This window comes from Strix aluco, chromosome 9 (assembly GCF_031877795.1).
Source record: "Strix aluco isolate bStrAlu1 chromosome 9, bStrAlu1.hap1, whole genome shotgun sequence".
Lineage (NCBI taxonomy): Eukaryota > Metazoa > Chordata > Aves > Strigiformes > Strigidae > Strix > Strix aluco.
Genome location: NC_133939.1, coordinates 6,957,166 through 6,984,449, shown reverse-complemented (window position 1 = coordinate 6,984,449; position 27,284 = coordinate 6,957,166). Strand labels below are relative to the sequence as shown.

Genomic DNA, 27,284 nt, shown 5'->3' with positions numbered 1-27,284 from the left:
AGCTTAGACCACACCAAAGATGCCCAAGTGCCTCATACCTTAGACTGCACCGTCCCCTCGCCTGTGCTCACGACAGGCTTCTGCGGTGACAAGGCTAACATGTGGCTCCCTTTTACAGTGACGTACTGCTGCACAGAGGTCTGCGTGGTTGTCCCTGTTGCTGGTAGCTGGGGTTGCTGGGGCAGTTCTCCTGGCTCCTGCTTTATTATCACCTTTTAAATAGGAAGAAATAATAACAAGAAAAGCAAACACCTTAAATCACTGGGGATCATTTCTGGAACAGCCTGTCTGCAGGAAAGGGCAGGCAACAGTCAGTAGACTCAGACACGGTTCTTACCACCAGGTGGTCTCTAACCCAGCTCCAAGACAAGGGCTACTCCCAACACACAAGTGTGAGGGGGGGGTGCGTGTGTGTGTATTTACAAAGCATTCCAGATTTGAGAGGTTCTCACAGGAATTACAGAACCACAGAAACTGCTAGTAATATTACAACTGCTAGTCATACTAACAACGGACTTGGCCAGACCTGACTTCTTCAGGCCCTGCACCTCAGCATGGAGCCACAACACTTTAAGGTTTCAAATTTCTAAGCACCCTCTTGCTCAGAACACATTCTAAACCTCAATATTTTTCTATCCTGCAAAATGACAACCAGTATTACAACTATAGATACTGTAGATTATTATAGCTGACATTCTCTTGTGTATATGTTTTATGTTTCTCTGGGACAGGCCCTAAACCTAATCCCTAAGAGCAGTGAGCCAAGAAAGGCTGGGGTTTTTTTGCGTTAGATTGCTGTAAGTACTGTAACTTGTAGGAAGCATTCTTCCACCTTTTACTTGGATCACCTAATACTGCCAGAAACAACTTTAAATTCCAGATGGTAACATTTAGGGAAACACACTCAGAAGTAGCAACTTCTGAGATTCAAAAATCACTCTATCATTTTTTAAGCAGCTCCTGACAGATCTACTGAAATTTACTTTTACTATATCCCACTAAACACAGTTTTTAAAATACCAGCCTCAGTATGACAGGGATTCAAAGAAAAACAAGAAAGGATGAAAGAGGAGATAAAAAAAGATCATAAGTACAGTAGAGTGACAGTGAAAGACAAGAAAACAAGATACATTTTTGAGAGGTGCTAGAGAGCCCTTGGCAGCAAGGTTTTAGTTTTACATGCACTGGAAGTTACATGGTTTGTGGCACAAGTCAGCATGAAATGGCACTATGGGGCTCCTTGTCCCGGCACAAAAGCCAAGAGGAATACCTTTGTAAAAGCTCCAAGTCCTCCAGTGACCGATTTGGGGCTTTGCACCTTGGAATGACTCCCAATGGGACAAAGGGGTGGCATGGTGGCAAACAGAGAGTCCTCCTGCTGCAAATAGGAAGACATGGCACAAAAATTAGTGAAATGTCCAATACAAGAAATTAAAAAAGTGACTGCTAATAAAGGGTAGAAGGGACCATCTGGGCAGGCCAAATTACCTGTACAAGACATTTCCAAAATCAGTCAACACTTAAGTAAAAGGAGTATAACATACTTAACACAACCTACAAAGCAAATTTTATTTGGAAAATTACATCTCCAGCAGCAGTAACTGTTATCTTACCATATCAAACACAGGTGAAAGAAATCAACTCATGTTCTCCGACCAACTTTTTATACAAAGCATTTCAGAGCTGTAAAATTCAAGTAGGCTGAGGGGGGATCTTATCAATGTGTATAAATACTTGATGGGAAGGTGTAAAGATCAAGCCAGACAACACTCAATAGTATCCAATGAAAGAACAAGAGTCAACAGGCAGAAATAGAAAAATTGAAACACAGGAAATTGTTTAATTATAAGAAAATCTTCTTTTTAAAAAAAAAAAAAATGTAATGGTGATCAAACACTGGAACAGGTTGCTCAGAGGCTGTGGACTCTCCAGCCTTGGTGACACTCAAAACCCAACTGCACACGTGCCTGAGCAACGTGCTCTAGTTGATCCTGTGTTGAGCAGGTGAATTGGACTGGATGATCTCCAGAGGTCCCTGCCAGCCTCAACCATTCTGTGATTCTATACATGATCTCAGAGAGAGAAGACAATCTAAGAAGCAGCAAGTTACAGAGGGGAAAAAAATGTTCAATTTAAGTGTGCAAGCAAAGTTCTCCAAGTTCTCTCAGATGAATTTTTGCTCTCCTATAACTAGAAAGATGTGATGGCACACAGCCTTTCCAGGCAGAACTCACCATTTGACAGGAACAGTGAGGCTATGTAACTAAACAGCGTAAAAAAAAAAAAAAAAAAATCCACACCTGCAAAATCATGCACCTGGCATTTCTGGATCTGAGGCTGGTAGAGAAGTCAAATGCTTTTGAGAAAGTCTGTTATGGTTCTGCTTTAAGTAAAATAATTGTACTCTTTTATAATCAATGTGAACTCCAAAGCCGTGGTTTCACAATCACTTGGCCCATCCTCAGACACTAACCTAATACTCCTGCCATCTTCCTTGTACTGACACAGATGGCTGAAAACAGATTAGTTTTCAACCAGATTGGTTGTCTGCTCTGGTTTACCACATCGCCATACAACTGGTAGCAAACAGGAGGAGGTGTGAAGACAAGGCTAGAGGCATAACCAGTCCTCTTAGCAGCAGCTTGCATATTGGTCATTTGAAAGTGTCTGAAGAAACACAGCATTAAGTCATTAAAAATACAGAGGAAACTAGCCCATTGTGAAGAGATGAAAAGTGGTGAATTAAGCACAATCTGTAACACCACACTATCAGATATTCCCTCCTCTTTAAAGAAACTGTAAAATTACAGCTTTCCACCAACCAGAAGACATAAATCAAATTTCTGTTTACAGAGCTATGATTTTTATATCTGTATTTTTAAAATATCTTCAGTTTTTAACTTTGCCCTGGAAGTACAGAATTCAGCTGTTACTAATGACATGTGCCTACTTCGACTCACTGAAAACCTTTCAGAAAGAACTGTCCCAAATCAGTGAAAAATAAAGACTAACGAATGGTTTTCAACATAGTTATGTGAAATCCATCTGAGCAGACAGGCTCTTAAAAGCTGAACAGCTAGCTGCACACCTGACACTTAAAATGCTACTCCAAACTAATTGCTTCAGACAGCAATCTTCAACACTTCTTCCAGAACAGACATAGGAAGCATCTGAGTTCCAAATGTAAAGTGAGTTGCTCTCTGCAAGCTGACTGGCGAGCCTTCCCCCCCTCCCCATATCCTGCATTAATATTCTTGTGACTTGGAGACAAGGAAACGCTCCTGTTTTCAGCAGCACACCTACCAGCTGCTTTCAGAAAGAGTCTCGCTGACGCCACTTCCCTGCCAGAAATATCCTTCCTAGCACAAGATGTGGGAGAGATTTTATGCGAGACTCTTCAGCTCTGTACCTTTTGGGCTTTCCAGATCAGAAGCATGAACCCTATTTATCACTGTTTGTTTACACATTTGGTTACTCTGCTGTTTACACAAACATTTTTCTAAATGCAGACAGTTGTAAAACCACTGAGCTATTTTCAAGCTGCTACGAGCAGCTGCTGTACAAAAGTAGTGAACAGAGTGAAGGTTTTGAGGTAGGCACCTCTGGTTTAATCATTTATTGTCACTACCAAAATGAAGAAGATCAAAGGCAGCTACAGAAGAGCTTTTTTGACAGATAAGACATCTTGAGAGCTATGTCCTCCATGCGTTTCCTTGTAGAAAAGCAAAAGAGCAGTGCCTTTAACAGAGGTGTAGGCAAGTCTAATTAGAGCTGCATGAAGTGACACTATCATCTTGTATAACCACCATGTTCTCACATGGCTCCGTCTGTTAGACACAGTAAACCTTCGTATGAAATGACAACCAAAAGAACTTGCCCAAAATGCAGAATTTATAATACTAATAAGCCCTATTTAATAGGAAGCTGGACTTTAAATGGAAAGTACACACCTAATGAGAACATTACCTTGACAGCTGAGGTGACAAAACTGCTCCCGTGGGTCTTTGATACAGGAGATCCAGTTCCGTGAGAGGCCTGACAAACACTGGTCAGTTTGCTGGTTGGGCTCCCTGTGTATCGGGAAATAAAGCAATGTCGGGTGAGGGCCAGGGAGCAGTGCCACTGAACACATGAAACCTCTTCTAACAAGAGACGTAACATTTCATTTCAACTCTGTATTCCCCGTGAGGTACGTCAGAGGGAGCTGGCATGGGCACAAAACAAATCCACTACCGAATTTCCACCTGCAGAATCCATGCCCCAGAGAAGGTCCTCTCCACCCAGAGCTCCACTTGCTGCAAGCAAATGGTCAGGCACCTTCCCGGGTGGCTAGAGGTGCAAATATGTGAAACTAGGACAGTAAATGAGCTGCCAGTCAGAACCTGCTGCTGCAGATGTAACGTTCTCCACTGTCCAGAAGCCCTCTGAACCTACACCAGCCTCAGACACTGGCACAGGGGAAGGCTTGGAGGAGGCTGGAGCAGGAAGGGAAAGGAAGGCCAGAAAAGGAGGGAGACAAAGTGAGGAGTAACAAGAGGAAGGGAAAGAGTGAATAGGGTAAAGGAAGAAACAGAAATAAGGAACGAAGACACAGGGTCCTCTGTCTGCAGAAGACAGCTCTTGCAAAATTAACACCTGGATACATATGCCACAGCACTCTCCTGACTCACCCCCCCAACCCCGAGCTGGTTCAGTGGTAAACTTACCCTGTGTTATCAGAGTGCATACACAGCACTTTGTTGCTCAGCAGCAGTGTTGTCACTGCTTTTGGTTTGGTTTCTTAGTTTTCATTTGTTCAAGAGAGGCCAAAGCCATGAAGTACACACACAAAAACACAGTAATAGTCTCATACAGTGGCACTACGATCTGCACTTAAATTTAAAAGTAAATGGGCAGCCACTTCTTGAAATAATGGGGTTTAGGAAGGCTGGCTTTCACAGAGCAGAAACATCTCGCCCCTCTTTTTAAATATGATCTGCAGTCTTATCAGTGGCTGGCTGTAGTATCCCAGTACTCTCAATCCAGCCTGGCTGCTGTTGCCAAAAAGCCAGTTCCACGTGCCCTCTTGCTCCTTCACACAGGGTCGGGCGATGAGGCTATCTAACAACAAAGCCCATTTGGGGAGGGGAGGGTATTAATTTTCTGCTCTGCCACTGATCTGATCCAAGTTGTGCAGGATATGGGGGAAGTGACAGGAGTGCAGGGGAGGGAGAGGCAGCAGGCAGTTTCTTCCAGGCCAGTCTGTACTTACATCACACTAATGTGATGGGAAATTGTACCTTTAATGGTGTTAAGACTTGCATGTCCAAACCATCTGGTGCATCTACAGATCCTATCCTCAATGTACAAATCTCTAGGAGAACACAAAAGTTACCCAAACCATGATAAACCACATATACAGAGTAGACAGTCAGGCTGGAGGTAAAGCAGAAACAGAAAAGGAAGAAGGCAGAAAACCCCCGACCAACCAAAAAAACCCCCACCCTATTGGTGAAACAGCTTCAGTGTTACCAAGAAAGCCCCAAAACATACTTTAAAAAATTCAGCTATGACTATGCTCCCCCTACCAATTCCCTCTGTGATGAGGTTAAAATGAACATGACAGCTCTGTTCCCTCAGATAAAAGAAGGAACCATTATTAAGAGAAGAATTTTTGCACTTTCCAACCATGCCCAGCAGTTTGTTACATGGATGCTGCACTTGACCACGTGGCTCTGAACACCCTTCTAAGGTGCTGGCAAGTACACACACACAAGTGTGTTTTTAAATAGACAGTGGTTCTTGGCCACTAATCACAACAAATAAATGACTTCTGAGTGACCTTTCCTCCAGCCCCAACACAAAGATTACCAGTTGACTCCCATACCCATCACCTGTCTCCTGCAGTTCAGTCCTCTCCCCTGACCCCAGGCTTACGTCACCACTGAAGCACTGAGGGAATCCAGTTAGAGGAATCCAAACCGGCTGGAATAGGACCAGCTAGAAGTTGAGTAGTAACAAAAACCAGCACGGCTGTTCTCCTGGTAACTTAGGTCTACACATTTCAACACATCTAGAGCACCGTACACCGGGACCTAAGACTGATCTGCAAATCACTGCAAGCTCTCCATGCATTTTGTCCACATCTGTGATACAGTTTTCATCCCATCACCTGTGCACTGTTTCGGTCTAAATCTCTGTGCACCAGTCTACATTACTTTCTCCCCTTCCCTTGCTGCCTGCAAAGAACAGGCTCTCTTTGAAGAGGTATCTGTGAATTCAACCTGGCCTTATATTAAGCGCTGTTTCCTAAAGGAAGTTATGTTTAAGTCTGAGATACCCTTAATCATGTTACACAGGCCAGTTGTGCAAACCAACAATACCTCCCTCTTTCTTTGCCGACGACTTTTCCATCTTCACAAGCTGAAATACTGTTATTATACTAATCATTTTAAAGGGAGAATAAAGTTGAACGGGTAAGACTAAGCCACTGCCTTCTGTGATCACACTACACACCTGTGCTTGTGGCTGCTGCTCCAACCATCTGTCCAGGCTTGTCCACAATAATATATGGATTATTAACGACTGAACTAGCAGAGCCTTGCTTCATGTGCACCGGAGTGGAGGTTGGGGTACGAGGTAGCGGAGATGGACTAGGGGTTGATATTGGAGAACCTTAAGAAAAAAAGTCCAATGCTTCTATCTTGTAAATGTTTTAAGAACATAAAAATACAGCAGTAGTAGTACTTTTTAACTTAGAGAAGGAACACTTTTTGAGGATGCATTTCCCAGCCTGAGCAAGATCACAGGACTTGGAGAAGGAAAGAGGAGACAGAAGGAAAGGAAAAGGCATGTAAAGCACTATGGCTCATACCCACCCCAGACATTCTCTGCCTACCAGGACAAGCAGGGTTCAAAGGGACTCCGAGAAGTCATCTGCTCCACCTCTGAATCCTGAGGGACATTACCTAAATCATTCTCACTGCCAAAACTAGTCCACCCAAGGAGATGAAAAAAAGAGAGCCGAGCTCCTCTGTAGGCTCTCTCTTTCACTCGTGGAGCCCACAGTACAGGCATTCTGAGCCAGGAACTAAGCAGTTCACATAAAAAGGCTGCATGATACAGCAGCCATCAGACAGGCATGGACGCTCTTGTCTCTTCACTGCTCTCACTACAGCAGAAGCCCTTGAAAGCAAACTGTAAGATGTGCAACTTCAGGGTAACAGGACAAGGAGAGAGAAAAACTAGAGAAGAAAGAGGCTGCATGAGGGGGTAAACAAGAAATGCAGAGAAAAGGACAGGCAAGGAAGTGATCGGAGTAAAGAAACAGCAGAAAGCACACTAAGCTTCAACTGCCTGTTAATCTGCTTTCTTGGCAGTGATTGACAATTAAAATGGAACAAATGCTGGTCAAATAAAACCTCCATGTCTTATAAACTGCTTCTGAAATCTAAAAGGGGTGACACTTCTTGTCAGACAGCAGAACCTTGGAAAAAATATTGAGTAGGGAAACATTTAAATAGCAAAGATCAACACAAAATAGTCCAAGGATTTTAAGAAAGATAGGATGGCTCCTGTAATTCTTGCTTTCTGGGAAGCCTTAGGAAAAGAAGATCAAAAGAAGAGCTTATTAAGAAAGAAGAAAGCACTTGGCATAGGTTCAAAAGTAAATCAGCCTGAGTACCTTTTTAAGATGTCAAGGAACAATATTGAAATTTATAAAAAAACAACAAACCAGACACACTTGAGGAAAATTATCTAGGAGCAGATCGTCAGAAATCACACATATTGATAGCTGGTGCTTCATCCTCTCTACCCTGAACACCAGAAAATGAAGGGATGTAATGGGTCATCTTTCAGCTTCACAACATGTGACATGGTGAGCTGCACATTAAAACTTTCTGATGTAAAACATCATCCAGTGGATGGCATGATGTCCAGGCAGGGAAGGGACTATAAGTGAAATGAGTAAACAGCACCTTGACCATGTTTTGTTCAGAAGCTATTAAAAAAGTATCACATTGCTCACTGCAGTCAGCTGACAATTTAATCCAGAGGGCGGACTTTTGGAAGAGGAAGACAAAAGCTGTTCCATCTGAGGAGATATCGCAGGTCCAAGAGGGACCATTTGAGTCTACAAGGTTGAACCTAATTATTTGCCCAATAATCAGGAAACAAATTTTCTTCTTAATGCATCCCAGCTGTCTGAAAGTGGGAGGGAGAAGAATGTCTTCTTCCCACATACAAATACCCCACATGGAAGATGTGTCCTTGCCTGGGCCTTTCTGTAGGTAGCAGTCCAGATAAAGACTATCTTTATCATACTTAAAAGCATTCAAGAACAGGGAGAGAACAGCTCTCATCCTGCTTTTGATCTGATGTGAAGCATTTCAGACTTGATTTTTTTTTCCTTGAACATTAAGAAGTGTGTTTAGCTCCTTATTCTAGAGTTTCCTACTGCCTGATGTTCAAAGATTGGCAGGAAAACAGGGAAAGGACACAAAACAAGTCCAACTGGTTCACTCTCTTGTTTTCCACGGTGAAGCACTGGGGTAAGTAAACTATCATTCACCTGATACAATCTTGCAACTCATGGTGATAGGCTGGAAGGATTTTCCTGGTGACTCTGCAGGGCTTGGACTCTGACCTTGAGGCACTATTTTACAGCTAGCTGCAATGGGTTGAAAGGCTGAATTTCCGTGAGAGCCAAAGGCAACTTTCTGTGTGGCTAACTTGGTGGGAGTCCGTTCTATCGAAGATGGCAGGGAATAAAACGTGGCATGTCTTTCGGTTTCAGCATTCCCAGGGAATCCTGATTAAAACAGGGAAAAGAAGAGAAATAGTTCTTAGGCTGAGAAATCTAATTCCCTTCTGCGCTTCTCTACACAAACAAAATTCAGGTACAACAAATACACTCTGGAAGGAAGGAAAAGCAACTGGTGGGCAGTGTTGAATGAGGAGAAAGTAGGGTAGGGGGTTCCTCCTACGCAAGCCTGTTGGATTTGTGTCTGAACAGAAGAATAAAACGCTACCATGCACAGGCTGTTCAGCTGTGTCAGGTGATCACCCACTTCTTACATATTTTCTTGGAACAACCATTCCATTGACCAAAAGCTGCTGGTAGTTTCAAGTGTCCTCAGTTAGAGCTCCACAGGACTAAGGCTGGATCTTTCACAGAGACTCTCACAGCGCATTTTTTTGTGTAAGAGCACAAGTAGACCACCTACTGCCTTTTCACCTGATTCGGCTTATCTGATGCAGAAGATCAATTAACCTGGAGCTGATGAGAGAAGCCACTGCCTGTCAGTGTAAGAGAGGCAGGTTTACTTCCTTACTGTTGGCTGCAGCACTGCTCACATAAAAGGTGCTGCGTATCTTCCTTTTTGATTAAAAAGCCTGTGCATTTAAAATTTGGCCGTGTTTCTCCTTTTTTGGCCACAAGAAAACATCACATTTAAACAGTGGGCATTCTTCTTGCTGAGCCAGAACACTGCCAGTGGCATCATGGCACCTACCACAAAGAGCACCATGCAAGACACCAGCTTAAAGCCAATTCCATGAACACAGGAATGTCAGGAAGAATCAAGAAAGGCATCAGACCGTGTTGCATGGAACCATATTTTGAAATATAAAGTTGCTCTTTCCAGCAAGTTTCTCACACTAAAATGCACAAACCATAAAAGACACCCTTGTTTATCAGCCCAGTTAACCAAGGTCTGTCATGTAAGCCTTGACACCATACATTTCAGAAAATAAAGCTAAATGCTAACAGAGGCACAGTTTTTCCTACTTCACGCAAACTCAGAATCGTAACAGTGTGCCCAAGAGGCCAGCACTAGCTTATTTCAGGCAATTCAAATGATCTTAAGGCATCAACTGCAGCCCCACTGCAACAGACGCCAGATTTCCTGATCTTACAGGGGCTGGTGAGAATGAGACCATGACATGCACAGATGCCATCCCTCAGACAAACATACACTACATCTTTTTCACTTTCTATTTTCAACACCACAGTTATGTAGTCATTTCTGTTCCCCCACAGTCAACTCATGTTAGGCACCAACATATTTAACTGAACACACCACTAGACCAATTCCTTAAATGTATACACAGTCCCCAAAACATTCAGAAACCTAGAAAACCCTCTGAAAACAGTCTGTCAAGAACAAAACTACAAGTGCTATTCAACAACCTTTCTTCCAGCTGCATCTGCTGCATAAAGCTCCATATTCACTACCTTTAGCAAAACAGAGCCCACTCAACAAACTCCAGATTTAAAAAAACACCAAAAAAATCAAACCCAAAACCCAAATAAACCATAACAATTTCAGAATTACACTTCATGGTACATTGAGGAAATGATCATCTGGGGTGAGCAAGGAGAAGGTAGCACTGCAACCTTTAAGTCACAAGAGCAATTAAGAGGAGGTATCCAGAAGAGCTGAAGTTCCAAGAACTCGAATTTCACCAACAGCCATTCGCTTTACCTTTGTCCACAGAAGCATCTGGGCTGGAGTCCCGCAACTGTTTAATTGGTGAAGAAGCCTTGACTGGGGCTGGGATACTCAATGGCAGTGGTAAAGATGTAGGAACGTCAGAAAGGTCAGACTCTGAAGACTGGGAGAAGAGATACTCCTCGCCAAGGGAATGCCTATGTAGCTCCACATCCACTACCTAGAAATAGGAGAAAGGATGACATTAATATTTGGTAGCTGGGTAAAGATGTAAAAAGTGAACACAACTATGCCTTTTCATTTTAATGTCTAGAAACCTCTCCTCCCCCCACCTCTGCATAACATTTCCATTCATTTCAGGGACACTTCCCAGAGGTCCAGCAGCACCCAAGCTAAGACAAAAATCTTCCAACATTTAACCCCCATGGCAAAATAGCACATCTCTCAGTCCGTGGGGAAATCTGAATAGTGAACGCTGGAAGGAATACAGAGCTGAGCTCCAAGCATCCCACTAAGGAAAGGACTGCATACCCCCTTAGGGACAGGCACAAAACCGCAGCTTGCCTTTTCTGCCTTTTTTGATAAGGCCTTGAGAAACACACCACATTATCTACTCTTCAAAAGTGCTCTTTAATCACAGTAGACATCTCACATTAATGTTTTCTCCACAGACTGAAAAGCTGAAGTAATGCAATTTCACCACAAAAATTTCCATTCACTACAGTACAAGGGGAAAATAATACCAAAAAAAAACTTTAGGGATACAGCAAATGAGTTAATTTATTTTAAGTTTAAAGAGTTCATTTTCCATGAAGATACTGAATTCTGACAGATGCAGAAACTTAAAAGTACTTAACATACTGCAAAATTTCAGCAGGACAGTTGGGTAATCCCTTTAACTTATATTCTTTATGTATGAGATCTGTAGCACATCAGAATTCAAATAGAGACATTTGGTACCAGAAGCTCCACAAAGAAATAAAAATTGGAACTGTAGTACAAGTTAAGGTCTTTATGAAAGAGCTGGAAATAGTCTCCCCTGAACTAGAGAGGAGAAAATAAAATTACTGTTGTCATGAATAGTGACAAGGTGTCATAATCATTTAACAAGAGAGCAAAATCTACTTTCCAGAAATCATGAAATCAAATGGGTCTGACTCTGTGCTTAGTACCATGTATCTCTTTCTTTTTAAATATCCTTAAGGGAATCAAAGTCCAACACCCATCTTGCGACCCGCTGACTCACCGTTTCTGCGCCAAGTGTCTGCAGGCCTGTGTAGGTCCTGTCCAACTGGGTAAAACAATATAATATATTTATATTAACCAGGGCAAAGCAATATATTAGCTAGAATTTACATAGTTTCAACTTCTTCCAAACAACTGTATTGTAAGTTGAGCAGCAGTGTATCCAAGTTTTTGGAGGCCACGGGGTCAGAAATCTGCGTACTCTGTTAAGTACCCTCTCTTCTGCAAAAAAGTCAACCACAACCAAGATGAAAGAAATGAGATTGTTAGGGAAATATTATTTCAGACTAAGACGAGCCTTCAAGGAGTGTCCTTTTTTATTCCTGATGTCAATATAAGGAAATAATAATGACAAAAAAAAAAAAAAATCAAAGAGATTTAAACCGACCAGTACGCAGGCTATGTTTACACTATAATTTTTGATTCACTGTTCACACTGAGTATCAGCTGATAGAGGCAGAAAATCCCAGAGATATCTAAGCTGCGTTTGACAGGCTCGCACTGCCCTGGAGCTCAGCCTGGCAGCCACAGAGGAGGCCTCGGCTCACTCATCACCTCACAGCAGCCACAGGCTCCATATGTGAACAGCAAAGATTCGCTGATTCGAGTTCTTGTGTGCCATGGACTGGCTCAATTTTCATCTGTAGGCTGGGCTTTCTTTGATGCACAACGTCCATCTGTTACCAATTTCTCCCCAAGTTATCTCTCTTCAAATATATTTTACTCATCATCTGCATTAAACGTCCCTAAGTTCCAGAGGAACATTTCCAATCTTCTCTACTGTTTATATTTGGGGTTGCAATGAGGTATCTACATTAGCACGAAATTCATTAATGCAGGCAGAATTTAAATAAAACTAATCGTGCTGCTCAAAGAAACAGGAAACTAAACCAGCTCAGGACTTAATTCCACTAACGCTAGGGACTACTAATTAAAAGGAAAACAAGAGCAATGGCCTAGTTTTCCAGGACTGCTGCATACTATAAATCCTATCAAGTGTCACAGGACAGGTGAATGAGTTGAAAAAGAAGGCTCTCTTCAAAAGGCACAAGGAATGAACGGGGAATCTCAGCCTGCCCACTCTAACAAAAGATAATCTCTAGCCAATACCCGCAAGTGCTGAAGGAACAGAACACATCTAACAACCCTTTACCAACAGAAGGACAGCCCTGCAGCACCCTGTCCAGTTAAAGCCAGTGAGAGCACAACAAAAATCTCAGACTGCAGGGAAACAACAGGTAAATGTTTTGCTGCTGTGTGTAAAATCAGTTCCAGCCTCTGCAAAGCTGCGTTCCTTGGCTCCCACATTCACTCCAATATAGCCAAGGTAAGAGGCTTTCCCAGATTTTTTTTTTATTCTCCAGCTCAACTATACATGTGCAAATAACCAGCAGGACATACACACAACAGAGAGAGACAGAATCACACGCACAAGCGAAGCCTCTTCTAGATTTCACAGGAGAGCTCATTTAATCGCCTTTCTCTCAGATATTTTGTTCAAATACCTTCAAATTGTGTATGATATCAATCCTCTTGTTCTGGCTATCCTTGAAGTGTATCTGGACTCTCACTGGAAATTCTCCCCAGCCTCTCCTGGTCAGGTGAAATGGAGGTTCTCTGCAAACAAATGGTGATTCACATTCTGGATGCAGAAGTAGCTTTCACCTACCCCTTTTTCAGAAAGCCAAAGACTGCTTTCTAGCTGACAACTAAAGCTATCTTCAGGCCTGCTATTCACCAAAGAGAGAATGCAATCACAAAAATGAGAATTTTGTGGCTTTGGACAGCTGAAAACCTACTTTTATTTTGCACGAGGGGACAGGGAAGAAAATGGTAATACATTGTTGGATGAGAGAACACAGCAAACAAACATTTTTTTAAAACAACAACAACAACAGAAAGGCTGCATAATGCCAAATGAAAAATACTTGTTCCAAAAAACCCCAAGTCAGCTCCTAGGACACAGCAGCAAGGTGAGTTTTTAATGTAGCATTATGCAGTCACTTTCTGTTATTTCGTATCTAGTAGCAAGAAGGCACATGCTTCATATAACGCTAAAAGAACAACACACAGACAAGGAAAAGCTAACTCAACACTGGCATTCTCCAAGCTGAAAAAGAAGGGTATACTTGTCTCTAACGTTTACTGTTACTTTCTTTGTATTTCAGCTTGTTTTTATTGTAAATCCCAACTGCAGTTTTGCAATGAAACAGAATGCAAGAGGCTTAAAGGCTATTTTTAGTCCAGAACATTAATGTTCACTATGACAACTGGGACTGTGCAACAAGAAATCAATTAACCAGACGGGATTAAAACAGAAGACAAACAGCACTGATATCGGATACTGGAAACTCAGAAAGGTACAAAAAGACAGCAGTCAAGTGTAATTTAGTACGTTATATAAGAAAAACAAAGGAGTCTGCTTTCGTCGTTCTCAAGGTTGCCTTCTCAGAAACATTACTGAGCCATACCAACACTTCTTATCTCAGATAAGTCTTTCTGGAGTTGCCTTTCAGTAGTTTAATTTAGCCAGAATTAAGTTGCCATTCTGTACCTAGGCAGTCTCCCCATGCTCTTCCAGAAGGCAGCTGAGCATGCTGTGGAGAGGAATTTCTTTGGGAGGACACAAAGTAGTTTGAAGGCATCCTCCTGCTGTCTTGTCCAAAGGAGCAAGAATGAAAGACTGACAGGGCACTTCCCTGCAGCAATCAATAGAGAACCGACCCTGCTCACCTCATTAGAGTCACAGCTTTGAATACAGGTTTGACAGAGAAGCTGCTCTGTTTCTGTAGCATCAGCACCATTACACTGATGAAGCACGAAGCCAGCGCCACTGACCTCACTACACTGGAGAAATATTTGGGAGGGGGATACCATTTCTTGCCCAAACGCATGTGTATCATTAAAATTATGGGCAAAACAGCTTTCTGAGGCTCCTCTTTCTTTTATACACTGGAATGGAAGGGAGGTAGAAAACACCTCTTTTATCAACAAGTCTAACCTGCGCAGCAGACAGTGTAACACATACAGGAGATGCACAAACTTGCATGAATAACATGAAATGCAACAATTGAATGCTTTTTTCTCAGTAGGAAATTTAAAAAAAAAATCCTGCTTGGCACATTTGCTACATAAAAACTGATTTATTTTTACTATTATTTTGGAGTAAGTCAAGCCAAGACAGACATGGAATACTAAAGACATGTTAAGACAGACATGGAATACTAAACCAGGAAAAGAAGTTGCTAACTTTCTAAGAACCTTGGCACTGTAAGCCTGGCAAGCATAAAGATTGGAATAGTCACTGGAATAAATCCTTATTACCTCACTTCTACCAGGTCATTAGGTTTGTAACTGGGATGAAGGAAGAACCAAACTTTCTTGACAAAATGATTTATGCTGGGTTCTCTCCGAGAGCCTCGGACATACACCATCCATTTATGGGTCGACTGATCATTTTCTTCTCTCTTGTCAGGGGGAATGTACCTGGCAAAGAAAGTAAAAAACAAAAACAAGATAAAAATCCCAAACAGATAAATACCACAAAAAGTATTTTGGAAAAAATTAAGCAAAAAATTTGGGATGGTAAAATTCCTATGTGAACCTTGCCTGTGAACCTGTACAGTTCTGCTCGTTATTTCTTACTCTGACAGTTCATCCAGAACAGACACAGGTACCATAATCTACTCTATGCTTCCAACACGTTTCCTCTATTTTAGTGCACAACTGCCATAGGAAATTCACCCATTTAAACATTTGGCTCTTAATTAGGAAGACTTAATTTTAACACCCTACCACTGTCAGATCCCTTTCCCCATCTTATTCCGAGATATCAGGAAGCAAAACCGCACCAGAACACTACATCAGCAGCTGCTACCAGAAATACAAAAAATAACAGTTCTTATAAATTTTTAAGAAACTTCACAGTCAATACTTGGTTCCGGGTCCAGGCTTAGGCAGATTTTCAAGAAACAATTCTAACATCATAAGTCTCATCAGCAAATGTTTGCTACTTTCTATGCAAGAAGAGGAAAAGACCAACTTGAGTAGTGTGAGGGGGGAGTTAAAACCTGGACTTGTGCATAATTTCCTAAAATGAATGCATTTCTTCATTGATTTCCTCAAAGTTCAAAAGTTACACATATTTACGTGTCTTAAAATTTGGGGGGAAAAAAAAATTATAAAAACTGTACAAATTCACTTCTTCAGACTATGCTGGACTTTCACAATTTTCCTCATTCTGGTGGTTTGGTTTGGTTTTTTTAGTTTAAAAAAAATACATTGTTCCTATGGACACACTGAATTAGCCATTAGGACAACCTGGTTTTCCAAATTTTAATGGAAAAATTTGGGATTTCTAACTGGTCAGAAGGCTGAAAGACTCCCCTTCCAAGAAACAGATCTTAAAATCTCCATATATATATATAAAAAACCAAAACAACTACTAAAACACTAGAACACTTGTGCAGACACTAGAGGAGGGCAGCCTTGGGTACAGTGATTATTCAAGGGCATTACCTCATATTGTGCCAGTCTAGCAACTTTATTTGTCTCCTAATTTTAACCTCCTATTCCATCTAATCTTGAAATAAAAGGACCATCCCTCAGACTCTGGATACTAACTTGGAGACGTTGCCAACCACAATCGTTTTCTTCACATAAAGCCGTGAGGTTTCATCATTGGACAGTCCGGCATTTCGTTGTCCTGGTTTTTGAGAGCTTGAAACACCCGAACTGTCCTGAGGGTAGGGGAAGAAAAAAAAAAAAAAAAAAAAAGGCAAACAAAAAAACCAAACATTCCTCTTAAACATCATTTTATTTGGTGCTAGAAAAGTAAGGTGTTGTTAAAAAAAGTAAACCTGTATAGCTAAATGAGAGACCAACAATGAATCATCCCTAAAAATACTTAAATTGCTATCTAGGCATGCTGAAGTAACTCAGGCATGCAACAATGATATACTACCTAGCCAAGTGTACACTGCATAGCTTAACTGAGCCTACATTATGTGACATACCATGGATCTGAGCCATGATCTCAGCTTGGGTTTCAAAAGCACTGCCACTGCACTATCTGAAAAAATCAAGCACTGCTAGAGTGACATCGTGTTGGTCACTAATCAGAAACAAAGTGATATCTCCCACAAGTGGCTTCTGAAAATCTAAATCTTTCATCATTCCCAGCCTATGTTGCTTTGAGGGACTCCAGCGTTGCTTCTCAGTGAAGAATTGAGGCTGGGCTTCAGACGAGAATTCAGCTCCAACTCAACAGGGATAGCAGTCAGCCATGTCACATCTCTGACATCTACATAAGCCTACAAATCCACTGTAATACTTGGGCATAATAAATCCAGCCTAAGCAACATCATAACACAACCTCAGCTATTAAACAGTGGCCAAGACTCCCTGGTAAAATGATGCCATGTCTGCCCACAGTGCCAATGCAGGCTGCACTGTCATCTGCAGGGGAATGAGAGGCTTTTCTGTAACTCTGTTGGATAAAGGGGCAGCCCTGAGAATAAGGGACTGTCATCCTCTCATGAACAACAGAGTTGGTGCTGCAGCTTCCTGGAGCATACTCTGCTGAGCACTCGTCAGACGAGTGTCAGCGTGGGGAGCAGCGGATTCACTAGGAACTGCTACACCACCTCTGTTGTCAGTGACGCCTCAAACTGAAGCTTGGAGCCACAGAAGGCTGGGATGGCTCCTGCTCCTCATCACTCCCTCAGCCACCTCTGGGCCACGAGCTGCATTGGTCAAAAATCTACCAACATGCTACACCCAAGCAATGCAACTGCTCCATCAATGCCCCCAGTTCAGAAACAAGTTACATAGGTCTGGTGGCTTACGATATAGGTGGGTCCACATTATATACTGTGTATCTACCTTCTGCAATGGACCCTAGGCAGGGTTTCAGCAAACTGCAGCCCCATTATAGAGGGTGTCAGGCTGCTCAGAGGCAGAATCATTGCTCTTTCTGCCACATATTATTGCAACTTGTTCACTTGCAGAACGTAGTCACATGCAGTGAGATATACCCATCCCTGGTTTGGGTTAGAGGCTGTACTCCTCTGGCAGGCCTGACAGCTTAAAGGAACTGAAAAGAAACTGGAGAGTTTCATTTCCCCAACTAAGGCTCATTTCGCTTGCAGCCAGCGAGAGAGCCTCCCCAGTGGAGCTAACTGCAGCCAACAGAGGAAGCATTTCTGTAGCTGCAAGGCGAGCCATAAAGGGAATGGATCCAGGTCAAAAATACCCCAGAAAAAAGTATGGGGGAACAATGACAGAAGGTATTTTTAACCTGGGTCAGTCTGGTTCAGTTAGGCAAACAGTGATATTATCACAACAGCAAGCAGCACCACCAAGAGAAAAATAACTCAAATGACGCACCCAGGCTCTACCAGCTCACGCTCCCAGGGTGAGCTAACCCACCAGTGTCACTATGCTTTTATCACAGGCTGCTTAAACCCCAAACTCCAGTGGTTCAACCACTCCAAGCAACCCTGTGGGCATCCAGGGCCAGGCAGCAGCATTACCTCATAAAAACACTGCTGGAATAACACATCTTGCTCTTCTCTCCAGGCTCTACTCTTCCTGACCTGACTTCTACCTGCACTGCAAAACCCTTTGCTCAAGCAGTAAAACACCTCCTTCCTGGGAGGCTGCCAACCCAGACAGCAGCAGAGAGCTGTGCGAACACAAACGCTACCACCGCTGCCTGGCTGACCTCTCTGTCGGGCAAGACTGAGTTAAGAGGAGTTACCCAAGTTACATACACTTCAGTTAGCCTTACAGCAAAGCCAGGCTGAGACAGTGGGAGCAAGCGGTTGGAGAGGGTAAGAAACAGATCTTCAGCAAGGTGGGTGAAAACATGAAGAGCTCCTGGTGCCAGCACTGAGTCCAGACAGAGCACACACCTCCAACAACTTGACCACCACTCGAGTTTTACTTTACCCGGCCAGTATTTCTGCTCTGTCTCTGGTCCAGGCTGTTTGTCAGCCGCTCGTCTGTGTCCAAGTTGCCATTGTCTTTGTCCAGGAGAAAGTCATTGTGCTGAGAGAGCGAGTCGCTCTCGGAGTGGTTAGCAGATGGAGTGTCTGAGCCCTGGTTAGCTGGAGATGACGATCTAGAGGGCGATTCCAAGAATTTCTTGATTGAAGGGTGATTAAGAATTGTCGCATCACATGACCTGGTACCCTGCAACAAAGAGGTCAGGCAGATCCAGTCACTATTTCCCTGCAGCCCAGATAAAAACAAAGCTTCGCCAGAAGAGAAAAAGTCAATGTATGAAGAAAGAACAAATATTTAATCAGCTACCCTGCAGGAAAATCATATGCCACAGAAGACAAAAGCTTAAAACTGTTCTACAGAAACTGCATCCCAAATTGAATCTATTCCTTTAGACATTTTGATCTCAGAAACCCACCTGGTTTTGGAAAGGACTGCAGCCTACTCAAATACCTATAACATCACTTTGAAAATAACATCTTCCATTCCTGTGCAGACACCTACAGCCTTTTGCCATACACAGAAAGGCCACAGCTGCCTCATTCTTGCAGGCAAGCAGGGTACATAAATGCACCAGGCTCTTTAGTTTTGATACTCATTGGCAGTCTTGTCAATGCTTATGAGTCAAGCTACACATATTAGCACCCTGTCTGCTCCCAAAGCTTAAGGGAGGATAAAGAATAATGTGCTTAGGCATGCTTGCAAACTTTCCTCAAAATGGATATCTTAGAGCTAATCTTAGATCCTCCTAAACCTGCAGGGGGAGGACAGGGCGGGGGAGTGTTTTAATCTCCTTTGTTTTTTTCATTACTGTGACAAAGGCCCCTTTTTTTCTTTTAACCTCAGAAGTAGTAAGGAAAGCACCCATCACTCAGAGCAAGTGTCCCTTGGCCACTTCTCCCAGTCACCAGTCCTCCCTGTCACCTTGGTTTGATGATGAATCAAATCAGCAGAAACACCCCTCTGCCAGGGCAGATAGGCTCACTCCAGCTCCCGACGACACAGACTCACACCAGAGTGCACTGACAGCTTGTTTTGCAGGCAGTACCAGCTGAAAGAGGCTTTCTTCTTCCCTGCCAGAACCACCCAGATCAGCCAGGCTGGCACAATTATTCATGGGGAGGGGGCAGGTCACAAAGAAAAACAAATCAAGAAACTGATTTGGGGGTTTTTTTGGTAGGTTTTTTTGGTGGGGTTTTTTTGTTGTTGCTGCTTTTGGTTTTTTTTTTTCCCTTGCAGAGTTTTTAATCCACGTAAATTCCCTGATTCAAAACTCTGCCAATGTGATGGAGTGGGTCCATAGGGACAAACACCAGCACCACTATGGAGCAGCAGAACTGCCCTTGAGAGGTGGTAGCAGAAGTGGAGTTAAACATTGTCCCACACTGGACTTTAAAGTTTCATTTGAGAGCTTTCTTTCCAGTTGTCCATGAGGTACATGAGCAAAGCAATTATCAACTCTCAATTACCTACTTAGGAGTCTTACATCCATATATCCAATGGCAGGGACACACACACACACAACATGACCAAGAAAAAACGAAAACCAAACCACCAGCAAGACACTTTTTTTTTTTTTAAACCTCTAGTCAAGTAAAATGACCAACACCTTGTCCACTAATTTGTGGGAAATGGTAATAAACTGTAATCACATGGAATCATAAGCCTCAAAACCCAGCAGCACGGGGTTGAAGAACTGTTTAAACTTATGAGAACAGGTTAGGAATTTGCAAAGCATCTTCTTAGAAGTTCTGAATTAAACTACAAAGACTCCCATTCTACCAGAAGCAGAAACAAGAAAATCATTCACTGCCAAGTCAAACATACATTAACCACACATTAAAAACAGACACCAAAGAAATCTGAAAACAGTAACAATTTCAAAATAAAAAGAGAACTGATTTAGCCTGCATGCAAATCAGGACTTAAAAAAAAAAAACCCGCAGTTGAAGATACAGCTACACTAGCCATAAACTCATAAAAACTACAGGAAAACTAAACAAAGCAAGGATGCACCAGTAAGTTTTGTGAATACTTCAAAACAATTACAAAAGTTGTTATTTCTGGCAAGTGTGAAAATCAGCAAGGAAAAAAACAAACACCCGGCATGGCAGAACAAGTAAAGAACAGGGGACAGTACAGCTCTTGATGACACTGCATAAAAGCACTTTCAAAGATCAGAACCTATCTCACCTTCTTCAGCTGCCCACACAAAAATCAAGGAGGGAAGAGGGATCTCCAAGCCTCCCAATACTACCATAACCTTCTTCAACTCCAGTTGCTCACCTCAAGTTCACTGAGGGGAAAAGCAAGCTGAACCTTTTTGGTTTTACCCCACTCCAAGCCTTCTGGAAATAGGAAAAGCAGGAGTAGCAGTGCGAGCCATTGCTTGGAAGAGAAATTCTCATGTGACTGAAGTAAAACCCAGGTTTGTGGCACCCATTTACAGCTTCCAAAAATCAGCTCAGACCTTTACTCCCTGAATTGAAAAGACTGTACCGGTAGTGAACTACAATTGGGAGTCTGCAGGAGTCATGAACACCCTGCCATTACCAGCCCATTAAGCACAGAATGTTCAGAACTGGGATTTAACTAACAGGGTTTGGGGTTTGTTTAATCTCTCTGTGATAGCTCCTTGATTTACCTCCTGCTTTACTGCTGCCATCAGTCTGTTCACCAAACCATTAACAGACTGGCTACCAGGGTAAAGGGAAGATGATTTCATGGCACTGCCAGAGCCTCAAGAAATCTTGATTTATGTTTTTTTTTTTCCCTGAGAAGTTCCAAAACCCATCTGCTTCCACTATCCTCCTGCAAAATGGGAAAACATGTTCCCCATTTTTCAGGGCTTTGCAAAGACAAACCGTGCAGTGTGTGAGAGGCAAGGTGTTCTCATGCAAGAACTGATGAAAAAAACAAATGCAGAGTATTTCAGAAACCAGAACCAAGGGCGGCTGAACGACTTCTCAACCGCTCCTTGAAGACTCGTCTTTGCTGAGTACGTGAGGCCCAGGTGGTGATGTACAAGTCTCCTCTCCCACTGCCACCCCATTTGCAGTTTGCATTCCACCATTTCAGAAAATCACATCTCAAAACCAAACATCAGCTGAATAGCCAGTGAGCTACACATCTTCCTTTGCAAATATTCCCTAAAGCCTTATGATTCCCAAAGTAATTTTTACCTCTCCAGCTTTAAGGAGACCAGCAGATGCGTAATAGTTAGCCACAATACAGGCACGCAGCTTATCCATCATCCTTCTTGCTTCAATGAGGCGCTATGAAAAGAAGTAGTAACATACAGTAACAGTTAACCACTGCAGCAATCCCCTCAAAACCCAATACACCAGGATCTTATGTATTTTTAAGAACAAAACCTTTATACCTGATCTATAACTTCAATTTCATGTTCTTTACTCTTCATTTCAACGGCAAACTGTTCTTTTATAATGGTTTCAATCTTCTGCACAGCAACATCTCGAGCTGTACAAGCCCACACATGGAAAACAAAGAAGGAGGAAGTATTTATATTTCTATTTTTGAGGCTCTATTTGAAAACATAAAGATCAGAAATCTTTATGGAGTGAGAAGCGAAGGGATAAGTTCAGCACACACACAAAAAAGGGAAGGATCTTTTTTTGCAGAAGAAAGTAATTTGTCTTAACAAAAACCACATGTATCTTTAAAAGCTGGCTTATGTGGAGAGCTATTTTTGCCTTTTTAGGTCTGAGATGACAAATAACACAAGATGGGAAGAACAGGACCAGTTTGTTTACTTCTGTCTCAGTAAAACTGTAAACAGTAAAAGAAAAACTCAAGTGTGCTACGGCCAAGTGCAGTTACCGCTGCGATTGCGCAGGAGTATGCTGGAACACTACGTACATTTTTCTGCTCTCTTTGGCCCAATTCATATCCAGGAAATTTACACATCATGCAGCAATAATAAGGCAAACTAATACTTTATATGTTCAGCACTCACATGAAGTCCAGCCTGCTTTGGAGTGCCTACAAGCCTTTTATTACCCACAAAGGAAACTACATTATCGAAAGCTGGTCTACTTCTTAGAAAATCCTCTTCCAGCACAGCAGTCAAAAAATTTTAGCCTTTCAGCTGGAGTTTATTGACCTCGGTGGAAAGCATGTAGTTTAATATTTCAAACTGTGTGAATACCTTATGGCAAATTAGCAGCCAAGAACTAAATTGTCATCTTACTGTGTTTTTCTAGAACATGTATAAGCATAGGAAGAACAATTCTTTTTGCTCTATACCTACCGTAGACTTCAATACTGCCCTTTAAGTCACCTCCATTATATCAAGGGGGCTCAAACAACATCATTTTTTTTATCAAGTTCTAAGCAAGAACTTGGAAAAGCAAAAATTGTACTTCTAGGAGAAAGCCTGGAAAAGGCCCTCCAGCCTGTGTCAGAAGTACAGTGACCCCACTGGAGAGCAGATGAGAGAAACAGTCTGGGTTCCTCTGAAAAAATCTCACACTTTTTCTATGTGGAATAGGAGGTGACAGCACCAAGACTTTGTTTTGAGCTTCAGAGGAAGCATTTGTTTTACTAAAGGGTACATATCTGTTTGAAGAGGTTTCTAACATCCCAGTAAGAAAGAGTAAAGAAATCAAAAGCAAGACAAAACTTTGCTGGTATGTTCCAGCTAGCATACATAATTTTACTGTCTGATCTGGTACCTACAACAGGAGCAAGGCAACTGATGCTTCTATATGCAACAGGGCTATCCTAAGTATTTTTACTTATTTCCAGATAGCCGTATGTATATATTCTAGGACCAGAAATAGTTCAAGCCTACATTAAAACAGAATTATGGTTGAATCTGTATGAGTAACGCAAAATTAAAAACCAGAGGGATATAATTTTCCCCCAGCCATGAACACCATGCCTAGGAAATTCACATGTAAGGCCACACTTAAAAAAAACCTAAACAGATTAAGGTATGAGATGTACAGTTCAGACAGGGACCACTGCATCTCTTCCCAAGGCTGATGTCATGCAACACCAGCATTATGACAATTAAAGCACTTTAGGATTTGTGGTTATATTACAGAAGCTTTTGAGAACGCTTTATTTTCATATTTTTCCCAGCTTAGCGTCAACCACAGTCCCTAATTAAGACTGTGTTAGTGAACTTTGTGTACTTGAGGAATTCTTGTATCAACAATTGGAGATCTTCCCCGAGAGGAAGAAAGAAGTCAATTTAGAGGAATCACCTGAACAGAAAGTTCACTTTGGCAAGGGCAGTTTTCCAAGGCCCTGAGACTTTGCCTGCTAATTATTAAGACCATCTGAAAAGTTGTTTCAGAAGTGGATTAAAAACCCAACTGCAGTCCTTGGGACACTCCACCACAGAGGGTGGCGACTTCTGGCAGCCAGGCAGGGCAGGCAGCTGGGGGTGGTGACGCTCTTCTGCCACGGCCAGCTCCAGCACAGCTCCACTGTCAGGGCCCCTAACCGACCTGGCAGACAGGACCTGCCCAGAAACTCATTCAAGTTGGAGTTCAACCTCCTCAGACTTGTCCAGCTGTACGCCATCCTCCAAAACATCCCCCACGAAGACATCATCAGTCCCTCTCCAACTGGCAGCTCCGGCATCCTGCTCTGTTCCTGGATCTTCTTCACATCCCACAGCCAGCTTCGGTTTTCTCACCATCTTGTTTGTCAGCTCCTCCCATCATGATCCTCTCACTAGCTGTGTTATGCCAAAAATCGCTAGTCTACTCCCTGTCCCAGGGGCAAGAAGCTCTGCTCTCATTTGCCCAGCGACAACTGCAACCTGTCCCAGGCAGCCTGCCAACAGGCTGCTTCCCAAGGCAAGCACATCTGAGCGTGCCAAATGCAAACCTACTCATCCAGCTACTCTCTCTCCACTACACTTCTTTATCCTTTATCCACCTTTCCTTCAGTCGGGTAGCTGCTCCTCCTCCTCCCTTGCCTCTTTGAAAGTCCTTCTCCCTAACTCATCCCTTCTACGCTGCTCTGTTTCACTTTATCCGCCTACTCCTGCAAACATTTGTCATCTTCCAAGAGCCAGTCTACCTACTGCAGGGTCGTGGATTTCTTTACCCCCGTTGCAGTGCCATGGATTTCTTCCCCTCGCTGCCATGCCGTACTCCGACCGGTATCCCCCAAAATTCAAACAAACCTCCAACGTTTCTAGAAGCAGACTTCAACTGCAAAACAGACGCATAGGTTGGAGCCCAGCTCAGCACGGGTAACTGCTGGGAAGATGCACTGGCAAATGCTTCAGCAAGCAACAGGAGCCAACGTACAGGGCTGGGGCCCTGGAGAGCTCGTGCTCTAGCTGCTACCGATAGAGCACCCAAGTCTGCATCCTCACGCCTTACTAACGGTTCAGCCAGCAGGTAGGAACGGCTCCGTGTACGACAATCACACCCTCCTTTGGCTATACAGAGGCATCACTAGCACCCTTGCTCCGTTCCTGCCCTTTGGCCCCTCAGGCTCCTACCCCAGTCCTGCCTGCAGACAGCACGTGCATCCACAGCCTTTCCCATTCCAGCCGGGAGATCCCTCCAGCTCCGACATCTCCTACCTGACTGTTCGGCTGCCTTGTGGCGCTTGCTGGGATGGGTGATGGTGATCTCCTCGTAGTCGGGGTCCTTCTCTGCGATCACTCTCTTGATCCCAGACATGTTCTCTCCACTGCGAGGGAAAACAACAGCATTAACGTCCCCCACAGCGACCTTCTGGGCTTCAACCGCTCCCCGTGGGGAGGCCTGCGGTGCCGCTCCCGAAGGAGCTGGGACACCTCCTGCCCTCCCCGGTTGCTAGAGGTCAGCCCACAGCCGCCAAGCTCCGAGCCGGTCCCGTTCTGCAGCGCCCAGGAGCTCCGGCCGCGGCCCCCCGGGGCGGTGCTGCAGCGGCCAACCGCTGCCCCCGGCCAGCGAGGGGTGCGCCGGGACCGCGGGGACAGCCCCCCGCGCTCGGAGAGGGGGCTGCGGGAGGGCCGGGCGGCCCTCGGCACAGGCACCGCCACCCCGGGGGAGCGCCCGGTCCCGCCGAGCCCGCAGCTCCAGCCCCCCGCACCCAAACCCGCGGGGGGACGCCGAGGCCCGCCGGACGCGCACAGGTGCCTCGGCAGGAACCCGCGCCCCGGCCGGGCGGGGTGCCATCCCCGGGGTGCCTCCCCCGGGCGCGGTGCCTCCCCGCCGCCGTTTAACCGGACCGCCACCCTTCCCGTGGGAGGGGCCCCTCGGAGGCGGGAGGCCGCGGGCGCAGCGTCGTGCCCGGGAGGGACGGCGGCCCCAACCCCCCGCGCGCCCCGCCGGGCCGCCTCCGCCACCTTCCCGCCGCCGCGGGGCAGGACCCGGAGGTGCGAGGTGAAGCCGAGGCCGCGCCAGGCGCGGGGCCCCGGGGAGCGGAGCCGGGCCGGACCGGGCGCTGCCGGTGCCGGGCCGCCCCGGGGGCGCGGGGGGCGGGGCAGTGTCCCCGCGGCCGGGCCCACGTGCGCGGCGGGCGCCGCTCCCCTCCCCCCGCCCGCGCACACAAAGCCGCCGCCGCCGCGGCCGCGCGCTCCTCCCCCTCCCCGCGCCCGCCCCGCCGCTCACCCGCGCTCCGCCGCGCGCCGCCCGGCCCCGCCGCCGGCCCCGCCGCCGCCGCCTGCACCGCCCGCCGCCGCCCGCCGCCCCGGGGCGCTCAGCGCCGGCCCCCGCCGCCCCGGCCCGCCGCCGCCGCCATGAGCGCAGGGCCGTGTGCCTGCTGCCCGTCAGCCGCTGGGGCGGGGCCCGCGCAGGCGGACAGCGGCGAAGGGGCGGGGCGGGGCCGGCGGCCGCCCCGGGGGGGGGGCCCCGCACCTGCCGGCGCGGGCAGGTGCCGCCTCGGCGGCAGGCGGAGGGCAGGCCCGACCCGGTTCCCGAGGGCGGGAGGGAGGAGCGGCGCGGCGGGGAAGGCTCCCGCGGCGGAGGCGGCCGAGGCGGGGCCGCCGCTGTGGAGACCCGACCGCGCCTCTCTCGGTGTGCGGAGGTAACGCGCGGTCTGGGGCAGTAATTGACCCTCCACGCCAGAAGAAAACCGCGATTGGCGACAGCGGAATGCTTCTGTTCAGCTGTATCGACCGAATCCTGACTTACTGGGTGAAGCAACCTCATTTGAGGAAGACATTGTAATACAGATGATGTTCAGGATGATGATTAGAAAAAAAAACCCACAAACCACACCAAGAACTGAGGCACGGGCTGCCTGAGATGCAGGGTGCCCACAGCCCCCCACAAGCGCGAAGCACCGTGTCACCTCATGGCCGGGGTGGTGGCCCCGGCCTGCCCTTACCCGTTGGGCACACAAGATCCACTGAAGGGAGTTTTGCACTGATCTCACTAAAGATAGGCTTCAAAAATACCTTATATCACATTTACTACTTGCCCTATTTCTTAGTCTCTCAAATCAGAGCCAAAATTGGCCAAATTAGTGTAGTTAATACCACAATTTGTGTTTGGTTTTGGCCACTGTAACACCTCTGTCAGGCGTGGCTAATGGCAAAGAGTTCTTTGGTCTGTGGTAGTCCCATGGTTCATACAGTGAGCTGCTAACCAGCATAAATTAATGTCCTGCTCATACATGTGTTTA

The 27,284-nt window shown here is 45.0% G+C and overlaps 1 protein-coding gene across 12 annotated transcripts in view; it reads right to left on the bottom strand.

Moving 5' to 3' along the window:
* Positions 1-26,331, bottom strand: part of YEATS2 (YEATS domain containing 2) — a 49,954-nt gene extending 23,623 nt beyond the window's left edge. For 7 of the 12 annotated variants that reach the window (XR_012624266.1, XR_012624267.1, XR_012624268.1 and 4 more), the window contains exons 1-15: positions 26,270-26,331; positions 25,255-25,364; positions 22,066-22,163; positions 21,866-21,958; positions 18,630-18,872; positions 16,302-16,417; positions 15,003-15,164; positions 13,184-13,295; positions 11,680-11,724; positions 10,467-10,653; positions 8,552-8,791; positions 6,496-6,654; positions 3,967-4,070; positions 1,271-1,378; positions 39-212 (exon numbers count right to left, since the gene is read on the bottom strand). Coding sequence is in view for 9 of the 12 variants with exons in the window: in XM_074833605.1 (XP_074689706.1) it covers positions 39-212; positions 1,271-1,378; positions 3,967-4,070; positions 6,496-6,654; positions 8,552-8,791; positions 10,467-10,653; positions 11,680-11,724; positions 13,184-13,295; positions 15,003-15,164; positions 16,302-16,417; positions 18,630-18,872; positions 21,866-21,958; positions 22,066-22,163; positions 25,255-25,354 (1,941 nt within the window). In the remaining 3 variants the exon portion in view is untranslated. Of the gene's footprint in view, positions 1-38; positions 213-1,270; positions 1,379-3,966; positions 4,071-6,495; positions 6,655-8,551; positions 8,792-10,466; positions 10,654-11,679; positions 11,725-13,183; positions 13,296-15,002; positions 15,165-16,301; positions 16,418-18,451; positions 18,600-18,629; positions 18,873-21,865; positions 21,959-22,065; positions 22,164-25,254; positions 25,365-26,269 lie in introns of those variants that run through there. The other 5 variants (XM_074833610.1, XM_074833614.1, XM_074833606.1 and 2 more) reach the window with 4 other exon arrangements.
* Positions 26,332-27,284: the final 953 nt, after the last annotated feature.